A 14,584-nucleotide genomic window follows, 5' to 3' on the forward strand; every position below is an offset into this window, starting at 1 on the left:
GGGTCCACCGGGAGCGTCCTACACGTGCCCATCAGGACGCAGGCAGAGAGGGCAAAGCGTGCACTCGCTCGTTTAGCCACAGCTAGATCTGCAAGCCCTACAAGAGTGTTAATCCTCATCAGTAAAAATCTTTGCTTTAAAATAGATTGGTTTGAAGAGTTGAGCTATTGTAAGTATACAAAATGCTCCCGATCACACCACTGCATCGCCGGGAAGGCCTAAGGAAGGCCTTCCGTTCCCATATGTAGTTACGAGTCTAGAAAAGAGCTGCCTTTCCTGTTCCCATATGTAGTTACAAGTCTTGAAAAGTTTTCATCCTAAACCATATGTTCCTGAGCAAATGGTTGGCCTGGATTAAAAAGAATAAGCATTTTTAAACACTTCATGGTATATGATGACTAAAATGAGTACTATAAATAGGTTTGTGTCATTACCAGCTAGCAAATTCTTGAGTTGAAGACCTTGTTTTGCTCACGTTGGCGTCTCTGGCACCTGTCACACCTGGAACATGGCGAGCGGCTAAGACATGCTGGCTGAGCGAAGAGGTGAATCAACAGAGGCTGGCTTTTAATCCCTACACATCATAAGTGGCGCTACTTCCTTAAAATGCTCCACTCTAGGAAAAATTCACCAAAGTAAATGGTTTTCTTTAAAAAAACTTACAAGATTTTTGTGACAACAAAGAAAAATAAATGAAGGAAGAAAAATCAATGCCGGAGAGAAAGACGAGAAAACTTACAGATAAAACATGTTAGGCAGAAAAACATTTCCATGACAGAGACAACTATGAACACTGTTTATGTAAGAACTGTGCCCCACCCGACTCCAGAACAGGAGGTGACTCAGTGCTTAAGGCACAGCATGGATCTTACGAGCAGAAAAGAACAGAGTGTTGGCCGAAGGTGGACGGTACTCCAGCTACCTCAATGGTACACAGCACCGCAATCCAGCAGCAGCCTTGGCTGCAAAGTTTTTGGCAACTGAAGGGAGGTGACAGCTCTCCTGCGCAGCACAGGAGGTTCCATCACCTCATTTCACATGTTTAAGGCTGAACACGTCACAACCGCTCCCTCCTCCGCTGCCCAAGCACCCCACACCTCAAGAGTAGTTTCTGTGCTCAGGCCGAGTGAGTGGGGGGTGGGGAGGCCGCCCTAAGAATACAGGCCCCAGTCTGAGCACGGCCACTCACCCCTGGTCCAAAGTGTGTCTGGGCCTTGTGCAACCTTCCATCCCTCTCCTATAGCTCCCTCTCCGGGGCAGGGAGACGGGCACTCCTGCCCTACTGGGCTCTAAGCTTCCGCCTGGGACCTGCCCCCAATTTCTCAATCCTGGGCTTTTGTCCACTGTTCCCACTGAATAGTGTCATGTCCTTCTCTTCTTACTGTCCCCAAATGAGTCTCTGCGCACCCTGTCAGACTAACCGCCTCCCATCCTCTCTCTGATCCACCAGGGCCCTGGGGGCAGGGGGCAGCACACCCTGCCCCTACCCACCTGCAAGAGAGCACACAAGTGAGGGTAGGGTGACCCCTCGCACCCCCTAGATCTGCAGACGCAGGAAGAAAATTCATCTGAGGCAGCATACCACATTTTGCCGCATATAGTGCGCATTTCTTGCCCAAATTTTTGAGGGAGAAATAAGGGTGCACATTATACGCGGGTATAATGATTACACATCATGGGCATAATAATGGGTACAATAAGCCTGTGTATAACGTGCACAAAAACACAGGTGCACATTATACATGGCAAAATACGGTAGTTGTGGGAACTAAAAAAGATAACGTGGAAACAAAACATAATACAATGCAAAACCACAAACAGCACGTTCTAAAGTCATGCTTTATTAGAATGTATCTAATATAAAACAAACCAATCTGCAAGCTAAATTTCTCAAACAGACATACGTATGTACTGATAACCTAGAATCAAAGGTAAGAGTTTAGAGTAACTCACAGAACACACACATTTCGGCTGTTTATATCTACATCGCATGATTTCTATTGCTTTTTGATTAGAATTTGTTTTGTTAGCCTATATAATAATAGTGTTTAAAGCAACAGCAGTGAGGTAAAAATATTTACTTAGTTATTTACTTTTGGCATTCATAAGCCCACCCCTTTCATTAAATATTCTTTAAAATGTACATGTCTCCAAATTTAAGTTGGAACAATAATTTTTAAAAGATGTAACAGTTTTAGCTGGAATTCTATTAGCAAAGAGGTACATATGACTGACCTTGTACTTTAACTGGTCACCCTTCCTACTTTATTTTTTATTTTTTTTAATTTTAGACTGAGGAGAAGGGAGGGAGAAAGTGAGAAAAACATCAATGTGTGGTTGCCTCTCGTGTGCACCCTACTGGGGACCTGGACGGCAGCCCAGACCTGTGCCCTGACTGGGAATCGAACCTGGGACCCTTTGGTTCACAGGCCGGCGCTCAGTCCACTGAGCGGCACCAGCCAGGGCTCCACTTCTTTATTTTCAAAAGAAATCCAATGTCTATAATATTTTTAATGGTGCTATTGAGATATAATTAAAATATTATACAATTCACTCATTTAAAGTATACAGTTCAACGGTGTTAGTATATTCACAACATCTGTAATATTATTCAAAGTTAAATGTTGCAAACAATGTAGAAACCATAAAAACTTACAAAAAAATAGGAGGTTCACGAGGCCTAGCAAGAACACTAACTTACTAGTTGGTTTTTCATAGTAGGGCCTTCACAGGATTGGTATCTAGATTTTACACATTTCCTGTAACATGTTAATTTAAATGTTACACATATTTTCAATCCATATATTCACTTAAATTATTTGTATCTCAGTCCGAGCTTTATATTCTCCCATGTTGAAATGTAGAGGGAGGCTAACAGTCAGAGGAAACCCGTGCACACAGCATACCCCCTACTAGAAGAGATTCAGATCTCTTTCTAGTTTAAACTAAAAACCAGGGACGCACTGCTGTATGTCTAGCGACTTCGGGCTGCTCTCTTCTGACTGAATGCTGAACCCCAGCAGCAGCGAGCGAGTGCATGAGCGAGAAATCCAAAGAGTACCCACCCTGCCCTGACCAGGGCAGCTCTGCTGCTTGGGCGCGGTCCCACCCGGCAAAGGCTGGCGGGTGGAGTTCTCATCAGGGCACCCGCCTGGGTTATGGGTTCAGCCCCCGGTGGGTGGGGGCACGTCTGAGAGGCAGCCTTCTGTCTCACATCCATGTGTCTCTCCCTCTCTCGCCATCCCTTCCCCACTCTCTAAAAATAAATAAAATCTTAAAAACAAAGAGCATCCATATCCCTTCCCAGTCATAGGACTCTAACCTTCCACAAAGCACATAATCTCGCTGGGATCTAAGTGCTAAAGTTGCAACCACGGTTTAAAATAGCTGAGCTGTGCTTCCTGATTTAGCTACACCAACTATGTTGTCACAAGTCCTCACAAAATTTCCATAAAGTGTAAGTCAATGATTAACACCGAGAACAAAAGCAAACATTTGCCGTTCGTTTACATGAGGCCGAAGTGTATTCATTTCCTTTGTTCATTTGGTTCTTAAGAGTATACATTAAATTTTGGCTACAGTTAAATTCTCCTTAACTTCCCAGAACCAGGATAAGAAGAAAGCTCTCCCCAAAGAAAAACTTGTACACAATAGTATCAACAGCATTAAATCTCAATCATTAAAGGATTAGAGTAACAAAAGACCAACTGTCAAAACAGCTGAGTAACATGAATATTGTATAGGACAGGTTTGGGTCTCTATTTATTTGCAGCCACAGAAGTAGCATTTACTGGCAGCCGAGAAACCAGAAAAGGGGAAAGACTTCATCCTACTGAGTTCTAATTTTTCAAATAAATGAAAATACCAATAGAAAATTGTTCTTATATATCTCTTCAAAAACTCAAGAATATTCTTCACCTGTAGTCTTAAGTTTGCAGGGCCCAGTTAAGTAGACACTGGTCCAACAAAAAAGGCCAGTCCTCAGTCCATCACCCCAAACCTGCCATGCCTTTTCCATTTGTGAAAAGAAAAAAAAAAAAAGAGCGAAGAATGAATAATAACGCAGTTTACATTAAAGCTGTAGGACCAAAGTCTTACAGAATTATCACGTTAAGTGAAAGGTATTTCTCATATGCCAGTAGCATTAACTCAAAACCATATATATTTCTCTCAAAGTACTAATATTCTTTAATATCTCATTTTTCATATCCACTGTAAACTTTTACTTGACTAAGTAAAAATTAAAAACACTGTAAGTGAACGTACCGAAAAGTGGGGTTGGAAGTGGGTCCCTGAGTTCAACTTTCCCTCTGCTCCCAGCCCTGCTCTCACTCACGGCTGTGAAACACACGATGCAAATGTGTGCAAACACGAGGTCTGCACGGAAGGGGCCCAGTCATTGTTACTGTAGCAAGAACGGTTTGCGCGGCATGGGTGTGACCTGGCAGCCAAAGAACGTGGACTGGAATGTGCATATGTCAACGATGACAACTTCACTGTACTAGTCAGTGGGGACAGTAGACGCTGTGGCCGTCATTCAAAATGAGCAAGTGGAGCAACGAGTCTGCATCAAATTTTCCATTAAGCTTGAACATTCCCCCATGGAAACTATTCAGATAATTCAGAAGGCCACAGCTAGGGCAACAGGAGACCGGCAGCTTCCTCACGACAACAAGCCTGCTCATGCATCACATCTCGTGCAGGGTGTTTTGGAGAAACATCAAATCACGGAGGTGACTCAGCCCCCTACATCCCAGATCGGGTGCCCTGTGACTTTTGGCTTTTCCCCAAACTAAAATCACCAGTGAAGGGGAAGAGATTTCAGACTATCGATGAGATTCAGGAAAATATGACGGGGCAGCTGATGGCAGTTGGCAGAATTGTGAGAGGTCCCAAGGTGCCCACTTTGAAAAGGCATCATTGTCCTATGTACAATGTTTCTTGTATCTTGTATCTTCTTTAACAAATGTCTATTTTTCATATTACATGGCTGGATACTTCCTGGACAGACCTCGTGTATCCCATTCAAAGACCACCACCAGCCCAAAGTTCAGAACCCTGTGAGCCGGGTATGTACTGTAAGAATCAAAAAGCTAGTAGAGAAGTCGTAACTTTTCTTACGGGTGGCTTCTTCTACTGTTGCTTTGCTCCCTGGCCGAAGCGAAACAGCAGACACTCTTCTGGACAGTGTAGTCCACTGGTTTTATCACGACAATAACACATGGGTATGATAACCTAACCAAGCATAAAAACTGTGTCAACCTCGATTAAAAATAAAATTTGTAAAAAGGGATAAAAGCATCCCCCCCAAACCCCAGACTGCTAGTGCTTTCCTCGGATGTGACCGCTGTCCCGCTGCACGTGAATCCGTCCGGAAGCTTTGTAAGCGATGCAGGCACCTGTAAGTACCTGTACGTTCGGCGTCAGTGCAGAGAGAAGTTACGAATAAACACGTGGGAAACTCGGGAGGAAATATAAATTCCTCGCTCCGTGGGACGAACACCATGGTTCATCGGTGTAAATCACACAGAAGAGAAGCCCCAGGAGGAGAATCTCCGGCTAATCTCCCTTTTCTTCTGTTAAAGAAAAACGTCCTGCCTTCGGGTCCGGCAGGAGCAACGGCGTCCGTCCCTTCTGCGCGCGCGCAGCGCGCCTTCCGCAAGGGCTGTTACTGGCCGGTTCACACCAGAGCCCGACACCGATGCAGGCGCCTGGGTTCCTGGGGACCTCGGCCCCAACCGCGCGGCAGGCTCCGCGACTTGCCCGCTCTCCGAATTTGGCCACGTCCTGGCAGCGCTGAACTTGGAGGGACGCCCCCGAAGGTCCTCCCGGCTCCTGGACATTCGATTCTCGACCCCGTGCCCCGCCCGCCCACCCCCGCGCAGCGTCGTCCCCGGGGAGCTGGCGAGGAGCGTCTCCGCCGAGGGCTGCGGTTTCCCACCTGCCCCGCCCAGGCCGTCTGCGCCCGGGCTCCTCCCGGGCAGGCGGCCCCTTCCACACCCAGCCTCCGGGAGGGCGCGGTGCTCACCTCGACAGCCTACTCCCCGTCACCCGGAGCCGGCCGCACAGAGCCCGCCGAGGCCGAGGACGCAGGAGGGAACGCGAGCAGGCGGCGCAGCAGCGGCCGAGCCCAGCCGTCCCCTCCAGCCGAGGGAGGGACGCAGAGAACCGGCAAGAACAGCGCGGTGGACACGGTCGGTCGACGCCCCCGTCTGCGCAGCTGCCCCCAAACTTCCTCCGCGTCCCGCTCACCCGCAACCCAGGTGCAGCCTGGCGGCGGCGCTCGCACGGCGCCGGATTTTCCACGGTCGTCCCAGCAGCAACTTCGGGGCGCTGGGCGGTGCGGGGACCCTCGCGGCTTTTCGGGGGCGTCCGGACAACCCAGTCTCCGGGCACGGAGAGGAGTCGGCCTCCCCTCCCCGGCCGGGGCAGCAGCCGAGGGGCGGCGACGCGGCGGGAGCCGGGGAAAGGAGAGGGAAGGCGCCCGGTGCGGGGGCTGCCGGCGCGACCCGGACCGGCGGGCAAGGGAGGGGCCGGGCGGGGCGGACTCCCGAGCCGCGCGGAGTCGGGTCTGTCGCGCAGCCAGCTGCACGCCAGGCCCGACAGGTAGGCGTGCGGGGCACAGGGCGGTGCGCACAGTGGCTCGGCAGGTACGCGGGGCACGGGGCTGGGGCCGGGGCGGGGCCCGCGCCCGCACTCACCCAGGCGGGCAGGTCGCAGGCGCGCACCCCCAGGCGCACCGCGCGCTCCTCGTCCTCCAGCAGCGCCAGGGCGCGGCACAGGCGGGTGGCCTTGAGGCCGCGGCTCCGCCGGCACCACACCAGCAGCGCGAGCGCCAGCAGCACCCAGCTGAAACTCAGGCCCAGGTAGCCGAGCGCGTACACCGGCAACAGCAGCGCGAAGCTGCGCGCAAGCTGCGCCAGCAGCCCCGCCACGTCCACGCTCAGCGCCGCGCCGGCCGGTTCGGCCCGCGCAGCGCCGGCTTCAGGTCCCGGGGCCCCGGCGTCGCTCATCGCCAGCCGCCCAGCCGCGCTGCAAGCGCGTCCCGTTCCGCCGAGACGCCTCAGCCCGCGCTCCAGCGCCCGTCTGTGGGGCCGGCGCCGCCGCTAGAGCCCGCCCGCGCTTCCGCCCGCGGGCGGCGTACGACGTCAGTGCGCAGGGCGGGCGGGGCGGGGCCGCGGGCCGGAGCTGTCTCCGCACTGCCAGGATTTTGGGTGGGCGGTGGCATCGGTGTGACGTCATCGAGCGGGTGGGCGGGGCGCAGGCTACGCCAGGAGTGGGCGTGGGTGGAGTGACGTCATTGCGCGGAGCTGGGTGGGTGCTCAGGCAGCAACCCCGCGCTGTCCTAGACTCGGGACTCGTCGCTCCTAGGGGTGGGCGGGGGGTTGTGTGATGTCATCGCCTCGGTGGGCGGGGTCGGCTTGGACCTCTTTAAGCTGGGCGGGGTGGACGCTCCGGGAGCTGCCGGGCGTGGTCCTCGGCTCTGGGCACCTACTTCCGCAGGGCGGGCGGGGCTGGCCTGCTCGGTCCTCCTGGGGTGGGTGGGCCAGCCTCCGCGCGCTGGGTCGTTGGGCGGCGGCCCGCCGGGCGTGAGGCCGGGTAGGGCTAGTGGTGTGGCAGCGGCCTGTTCGGTCTCAGCTGCGGAGCGGTGCCGGCCGTTGGGGCAGCTCTTTCGCTTGCCTGTGGGCATCGGAGCAACGGGTGGGTCCGGCCGGAGGCGCAGCTCCCGGAGGGCTGGTGTGGGACGATAAGTGCGCGCTCCTGCGTGCTGCAAACACTTGCCGAGTTTGGGAAGTTGCTGTTTAATATACTTTTAACATGTTAAAGCCCCAAAACCAAACCAAACACGTTTCTGAGTGGGTGATATTGCAGCGCCATAAAGTTCTCGTCGTGCCGATGATGCCACTGCGTGAAGATGTGTTTCGTTTTGGAAATCGCGGCTATCCACGAGATGAAATAAACACAACTGGATGAGTGCCCTTTACGTGTATGTAAAATGCAGGAATTTCGGCTCAGAAAACGTGTCCGCGGTGACTCAGGGCAGGATGTGCTCCTCTGAAAGGTGTTCACTGCCTGGCCAGTCCTGGCCCACTCGATGCTGGGAGGACTCGCTTAGATCTTGTTTGTGATTTCTGAGAAGCACAACAGCCGTGGTCACTTTATTTTCCAGGAAACTCAATCAGTAATTTCCAGTTAAGTTTTTTTCAGCATGTTCAATGACTTCCAAGGGAATTTTAATTAATATCCATAGGCCTAGTTTCCACCCCTCCCCTCCCCCCCTGCCCCACTCTTCAAATTTTGTTACCAGTAGCCTTGAATTACCACCTTTAGGAAGAAGGGTAGGGACTATAGAAGCGAAATAAAGCATGCTTATGTTTTTAAGGTCTTAGTTGACATATTGCAGTAGCTGCAGGGAGAAAGCCTGGCGTCTTTGGGATAAAACCAATGTTCACACACCATTTGCTGTGTGAGGTGAAGAGGACTGCCATCTAAAGACTAAGCTGCCATCAGCTGCTAGGCTGGAGGAATCAGACTTAACTCACCTGGACCTTGGGGAAATGTTTGGTAACTTTGCGAAACTCTCTAATAATTCCACTGGGCTTTTAAGTTCCTTGAGTGTAAGAATCGCATTATGTTTACCAGCACATCCTCAGGCTGGCACTGTGCCTGGCACAGCAGGTGCTGAATGAATACACTCTCTCCTCCCCTCATCTGTGAGCCTGTATGTGATTATGTATGCATATGTGTATGTTGCTATGGAGACATAAGTATGTATCTCAAAACCCTTGCTCTTAGGGTTTAGAACAGTCACCTTAGGTGGAGGACACTAAATCTCAAAAAGGAAGTGGTTTTGTGTTGTTCTTTACCAAATTATGTTATGTAAGCTCTAAATATGGGGCTTGGGCAAAAGTGGGTTTACACTTTTGAGTACATGTAACAGTTCGTTCTTCTATTAGTAGTTATTAATTATTATTTTCCATATGAACAACTGTAGACCTCCTTTTGCCCACCCCTGTGATATGGTGTCAACCCTCTTCCTGCAACAGCTTACTGCTCAGATGCCACCCTCCACTCATGGCTAAGTTATGATCTCACAACAAGTAACTGCTTGTTAACACAGGAAGGAGTATGAGTCTTGTCCTGAAGGGCTGTAGAATCACATCCTAGATAAAGACTGTGAACACAAGCCACATAAGAAATCCTGCATGTCTGCGATAAAGTATTTGACCTGCGGGCTTAGGGATGTCACATACATGGGAGAGAAGTGTCCATGCTGTACACCAATCAGCCTCCCGGCCCCAGCTGCCCTTGTGAGCCCACTTCCCTGTATTTAATCACACCAGCAAGGTAGAACATCTCTCTGCGCTGAGTCTAATAACAGGCCCAACTCAGTTCTTCGGTTCTCACTGGTGTTTTATTCCTTATCCTCCTCACTCTCCTGTGACCTCTTCTTGTTACCTCTTTTCTTCCCTTCTGTGCAGACAATTCTCCAATGAAAGGCTCTGCTTTGTCAGACGAAAGAAGAGCATCATTGTGGCTGTTCTAGAACAAAGCCAAACTTGCAGCCTCTGCTCTCATCCTTTCCGGCTTCAGAGAAAAGTGCTGCCTTCTGTTTAAGTTCAATCCCTTCCGCTTTGTTTCAGATCCCTTCCTGCCTAAGTCTGGACCTTATCAACCATCCCCGCCACCTCTTCCACCCCTCCCTGACCCAGCTGCATCCCCAATACCTCTACAGAGGATTCACTGTATAGGTGGGAGTCACTCTGCCTCTCATTCCAGTTATTTAATAGTTGTCTGCATATTTCTTTCTCTTAGCAAGTATAGACTGTGTTTTAGCTTTCTATCTCTAGCACTCTATAGTTCCTATGACCTCAAATTAACCACTGTCATTCTGTCAGCTGAGAAGACAGCTGACCCTGACAGTCATCAGCAGGCACACTGCACGAATGACCCTTCTCCAACACCTCAGTAAGTCATCTAAATGAGAAATAACATTTCAAGAGAAAATGTAATTCATTGGCAAAGGAGTTATTTACAAAATAATCATTTTAAGAAGTCTAAGGAGAGATTGTTTTTAGCTTCTTCTATAGTCATCTATTTGGTAAGTAAGGGTGGGGGGTGGATAGTGAGAAAGAGGAAACATTTGCCAAGCCTGTGACTATGGTGCATTTGGGCGACTCTAGATTACTGTTTGGCGATGAAAGAGATATAAGAAGAGAGTGACATTAGATTCACGTGCTAGATGACTGGCTGCCATGCAGGATGGATTGGTAGGGGCTGGAATGAAAAACTATAAACAAGACATAATTATCTCGACAGGAGTTAGTGATCACACTTGGGAGGCAAGGGAGAAGGGTCATTCATGCAGTGTGCCTGCCTAGGACCGTCGGGATCAGCTGTTTTCTCAGTTGACAGGATGACGCTGGTTAAGAGAATGACTTGGCATCAGATCATCCACAGCCCTGTGTGACCTCAGGCAAGCGAGTTAACCTTTCTGGCCCTCAGTCTTCTAATCTGAAAAACTGTAACATGCCTTCCTCCCGTGGGATGCTGCGAGAACTAAGTATTACCAAATGGAGTTTTAGTTCGGTGCTTCATTTGGAGCAGTCCCTAAATAAATCATAGCTATCAGTGATAATGCCTTCCCTACTTTCCTTTTATGTTCGTCCTAAGTGCTGATAAGTGGAAATGAAAAGGGTAGGAGTGATATGTTCAAAACCAGCGTATAATTAAATGTAAAAGGCTTACTGGATCTATTAATTTCTCTAAGACAAGGAGCTGAATAAATGGCCTTTGTATCTGGAACTGGTAGATGGATCCATAAAACTGTAAACTGGTTCATAATAGTTTGTAACTCAAAAATACGATGTCAGAAAAACAAACTTTGTGTCTGCAGAAAAACCTTATCAAAAGCGCAGACTATCAGTGACATGCTCGTTGATGCATTGTAACATGATTAAAGAGTTTACTCTTTCTTGTGGGTGTATGAAAACATTTAGTGTAATCTTTTCTAAGTATCATTTACATATTAATGAAATGCAAAACAGTCTTTGGAAACAGCTGAGTGAGTTACAAGGCGCCTCACTGGAATGGGACAGGCAAGGCTCCATCCTGCATGAGATAAAATATACTTGAGATGCAGAACATTTTGTCTTCACAATTCAACTCTTGTTTCTAGTGTTACGGAAAAAGTCATCCTTCCAACGACTACTTTTTCAAATGCATTGATTCCTACCATTCTTAGAGGTTGTGTTTTATCAAGTGACAACATACGGGAAATGATCTGTAAAGTGCAAAGTCTCATCCAGATGAATAGCCCTTTCCATCACCGACGGTGAATCTGCGAGGTCTGGACACGCCACCTTCCTAACGAGTCAGGTTCAGGTGCCACCAGGCTAAGTGGAGCCAGTTAAGCGGCAGATGTGCCTCACTTTCCTCTTTTAGCTCCTCTCTTGCCGGCCCCACAGCCAGGTCAGCCCAGCTTCTTTCCGCACGGAGGGCTGCACCACTGGGAACCCGACAGGGCGGGAGACTCCGGCGTCGCCCATTTCCGTCTGTGCCCGCTCCCTTTCCGACCCGGGAGTCCTAGGCCAGCAATCGCTCGGCCCTCCGCTGCGCTTGCCTGCCGGTTGCTAGGAGTCGGCACCGCGCAGACGCGCTGTGGGTGCCTGCGGTGTGCCAGGCCAGCGGTAGCTCGGCTCACTGACGCTCGTGCCTGCGGGTTGCTGGGAGCCGGGGATACGCAGGCGCTCTGGGGAAGGCCGAGGGGCATGCCGGGCCAGCCGTAGTTCCGCTCGCCGCTGCGCGAGCCTGCTGGTTGCTAAGAGTCAGCGACGCCTGCCGCGCGGTGGATTCAACGACGCGGGCCTGTCCTACCCGGGCCGCGCCTGTAGCGCGCAGTCGTCCTGGGCCTGAGAACGGCGATGGAGCCAGGGAAGGTGGGTGCACACGGGCTGCGCGTCCTCCCGGGTGGGGGGTGGAATCTCTGGGAAGTCTGCGTAACTTGGATAATTGGTCCAGACCCCCTGTGTCCAGTCACCTGGCGGGCCTGAGCCCCGAACGGACTCCCGTCCGGGACGCGCGCAGATCAGAGGTCGGAGGTCGAGGCCTCCCGTTACTCCTGAGCCCCCGGGACTTGGACGGGCAGGCGTCCTTTGTGCGGTGTCAAAGCCCGTGCACCGTTACCGCCTCCGTCTACCCTGCACTTACCGTCCACAAACGCCCTGACCTGTCTGTCGTCTTCGATCCCTTTCCGTCCGGGTTCGGTTCCTAAGTGATCGTGTAGCCTAAGTTTCCCGTGGTTTGCTGGCAGGTTGCGTTTTAAAACTGAAAACCAAGCACTGTACTATGATCTCATGAGCAGTGTTCGCCGCAGACCCAAGCAGTGAGACCGGGTGGGGATGTTATTATTGACATTTGATCCTCGCTTTCAAAAAGGAGCGCGGGTCTATCTTCACTTCGGGGACATTTTCTATTTGTGTGTGTGTGTGTTTACTTTCAACATTCTCTCTTTCTGGAACTCTGGTTCAGTCTCTGGTCAGCTGTTGGACTGGCGGCTTACATTTTCCATCTCTTTTTCTTTCTTTTAATGTGTATATATTCTGGGGGATTTCTCCAGCTTTATGGTTAGCTTCATCTACTTAAACGTTTTACTTTGCTAATTTTAATATTAAGAATTCTTATTTTCATACTGCTCATTTTTGTAGCATATGTTTGAACTTGTGCTTATAATATTTTTAAGATCTTTCCAATGATATAACTTTAATGATATTTTAAAAATAAGGATTTCTTTTTATTTTCTTGGGTAATTTTCCTATTTTGTTTATCTTGATTCTTTCTTGTGTTGGTTTTTCCCAAATGCTTGACTGACCTGTCATTTTTATGAAGAAAGCACCTGATTAATCAAAGCAAGTTTTCTGAGTGCCAGGTGACGGCACTGACAGGTAGCAGAGTGACGTGGGGAAGGTGTGGGCTGTGTGCTCTATGCTCAGCCTGAGCTCTGAAGCAACGTGGACATTTATGTTGTGAAGGAGCCAAAGGAACACATTCTGCAATCATTTACATGTAATTTTAGACTAGTGAATAATTTTTAAGAATCTGTATTTCTATTACCTTTTATTCTGGTAGACAGTAATTTCTCATGTAGGAAGGACTAATTGTCATTGGTTAAAATGGCCTCGTGAAAAGCAGCTTTTTAGGGCTTGCAAAATTGGTTATTTTAAACTTGGAAAATGCTAACTTTATACTTTTCTTTCTAGAGAAGAACCAAAGATGATACATGGAAAGCAGATGACCTCAGAAGACACCTTTGGGTAATGTATTTCAAAGATCTGAGCCTGGGTCCAATTGGGTTGGAAGGTTTTTCCTGGCTCGACTTTGCTTCCATGTGGTTCATTTCAGGGGCGTTTTTGACTCAGAGGTCAAGCCATGTAGTCAATAGCTCTGGGTCTGTGGTGGGAGAGGGTTTCCTAGCCCAGCCAGCATCTCACCAGCCCTCCAGTTCCAGTCGTGGTTCAGCACCCAGGCCGCATGTGTGTGTTAAACTCCTGCCCTTTCTGTTTGGGGGGTGGGGGGGATGTAGTGGCAGCCAGTGGCTTTTAAGGCCCTTTACTGAGCATTCAGAAACCCCTCCCTTTCTGTTGTTTTAGGCTGCACAGTCAGGGACACCCAGGGAGGAGAGGAAGCACAAGGAGAAGTTACATAAGGACTCGGACACGGACGCCCCGGAGTTCAAGGAGCAGAAGCCCAGGGACCCAGACCGGGAGGCCAAGCGCCAGGAGAGGGTGGCAGACAGAGATGGCCACAGCTCCAGAGGCCATCCCCATGGGGACAGAGACAGGGAGAAACCAAGGGAGAGGAGAAGGGATGCCCAGGACGGGGACAGAGAGAGGCTGAGGGACAAGGCCCGAGAGCAGGACGTGGAGAAGCACCAGAGCCGAGGCAAAGACCTGGAGAGGGAAAGGGACCGGGAGCGTGACCGAGAGCTCCACGCGCGGTGGGAGGAGCCCAGGCTGGCCACCACACACCACAACCTGCTGGGCCTGGACACGCGCAGGCTGCCCCCCGACCTACCCAAGCATAGGATGCGGTCAGGTGCGTGTCTGGGGCTGTGTGGTTCCTGTCCCACAGCCTGTCACATGGGGCATGCCCCTCTGAAGCGCTTACTCCCCGCCGTCCTCTCCCTGGGTTTTCAGGTGGCTCAGCTTTGCAGCGAGTTGTGCGCTGGCAGAACTGTGCGTGTTGCACAGTGGTTTCCTCTTCCGTATTTAAAACTCATCTAAGCAAGTGATAAGAGTAACAATTTTCTCATCATCTGCTGGAGTTTTACTATTGAAACATATTTCAGATTAATTATCCCCATAAATCTCAATCCACATCATAGATAAACAAAAATTATGCTTTTTGATAAAAGATTTCCTCTGAAGTATCCATTTTACTTTAAGCAATATTTAACTATTTATCTGGATTCCTAGGAATTCTAAAGTAAAGGTGCCTCCCTCCTCCCCACTCGGAGTATCCTTACTATTTTTTACGATACAAATAGAACATGCTTCTTGTAAAAATGCAACTGGCCGACATAAGC

At 50.1% G+C, this 14,584-nt stretch overlaps 2 protein-coding genes across 5 annotated transcripts in view; one reads left to right on the top strand and one right to left on the bottom strand.

Moving 5' to 3' along the window:
- The window catches only part of ESYT2 (extended synaptotagmin 2), a 48,232-nt gene extending 41,129 nt beyond the window's left edge, over positions 1–7,103 (bottom strand). For both annotated transcript variants that reach the window (XM_053926244.1, XM_053926242.1), the window contains exon 1: positions 6,702–7,103. In XM_053926244.1, the coding sequence (XP_053782219.1) occupies positions 6,702–7,013 (312 nt within the window). In that variant the 5' untranslated portion in view covers positions 7,014–7,103. The remainder of the gene's footprint in view (positions 1–6,701) is intronic.
- Positions 7,104–11,702: 4,599 nt separating this feature from the next.
- The window catches only part of DYNC2I1 (dynein 2 intermediate chain 1), a 38,741-nt gene continuing 35,859 nt past the window's right edge, over positions 11,703–14,584 (top strand). For 2 of the 3 annotated variants that reach the window (XM_045198739.3, XM_045198740.3), the window contains exons 1-3: positions 11,703–11,939; positions 13,260–13,313; positions 13,650–14,094. In XM_045198739.3, the coding sequence (XP_045054674.2) occupies positions 11,925–11,939; positions 13,260–13,313; positions 13,650–14,094 (514 nt within the window). In that variant the 5' untranslated portion in view covers positions 11,703–11,924. The remainder of the gene's footprint in view (positions 11,940–13,259; positions 13,314–13,649; positions 14,095–14,584) is intronic. The other variant, XM_045198738.3, reaches the window with a different exon arrangement.

Source organism: Desmodus rotundus, chromosome 6, assembly GCF_022682495.2.
Source record: "Desmodus rotundus isolate HL8 chromosome 6, HLdesRot8A.1, whole genome shotgun sequence".
Lineage (NCBI taxonomy): Eukaryota > Metazoa > Chordata > Mammalia > Chiroptera > Phyllostomidae > Desmodus > Desmodus rotundus.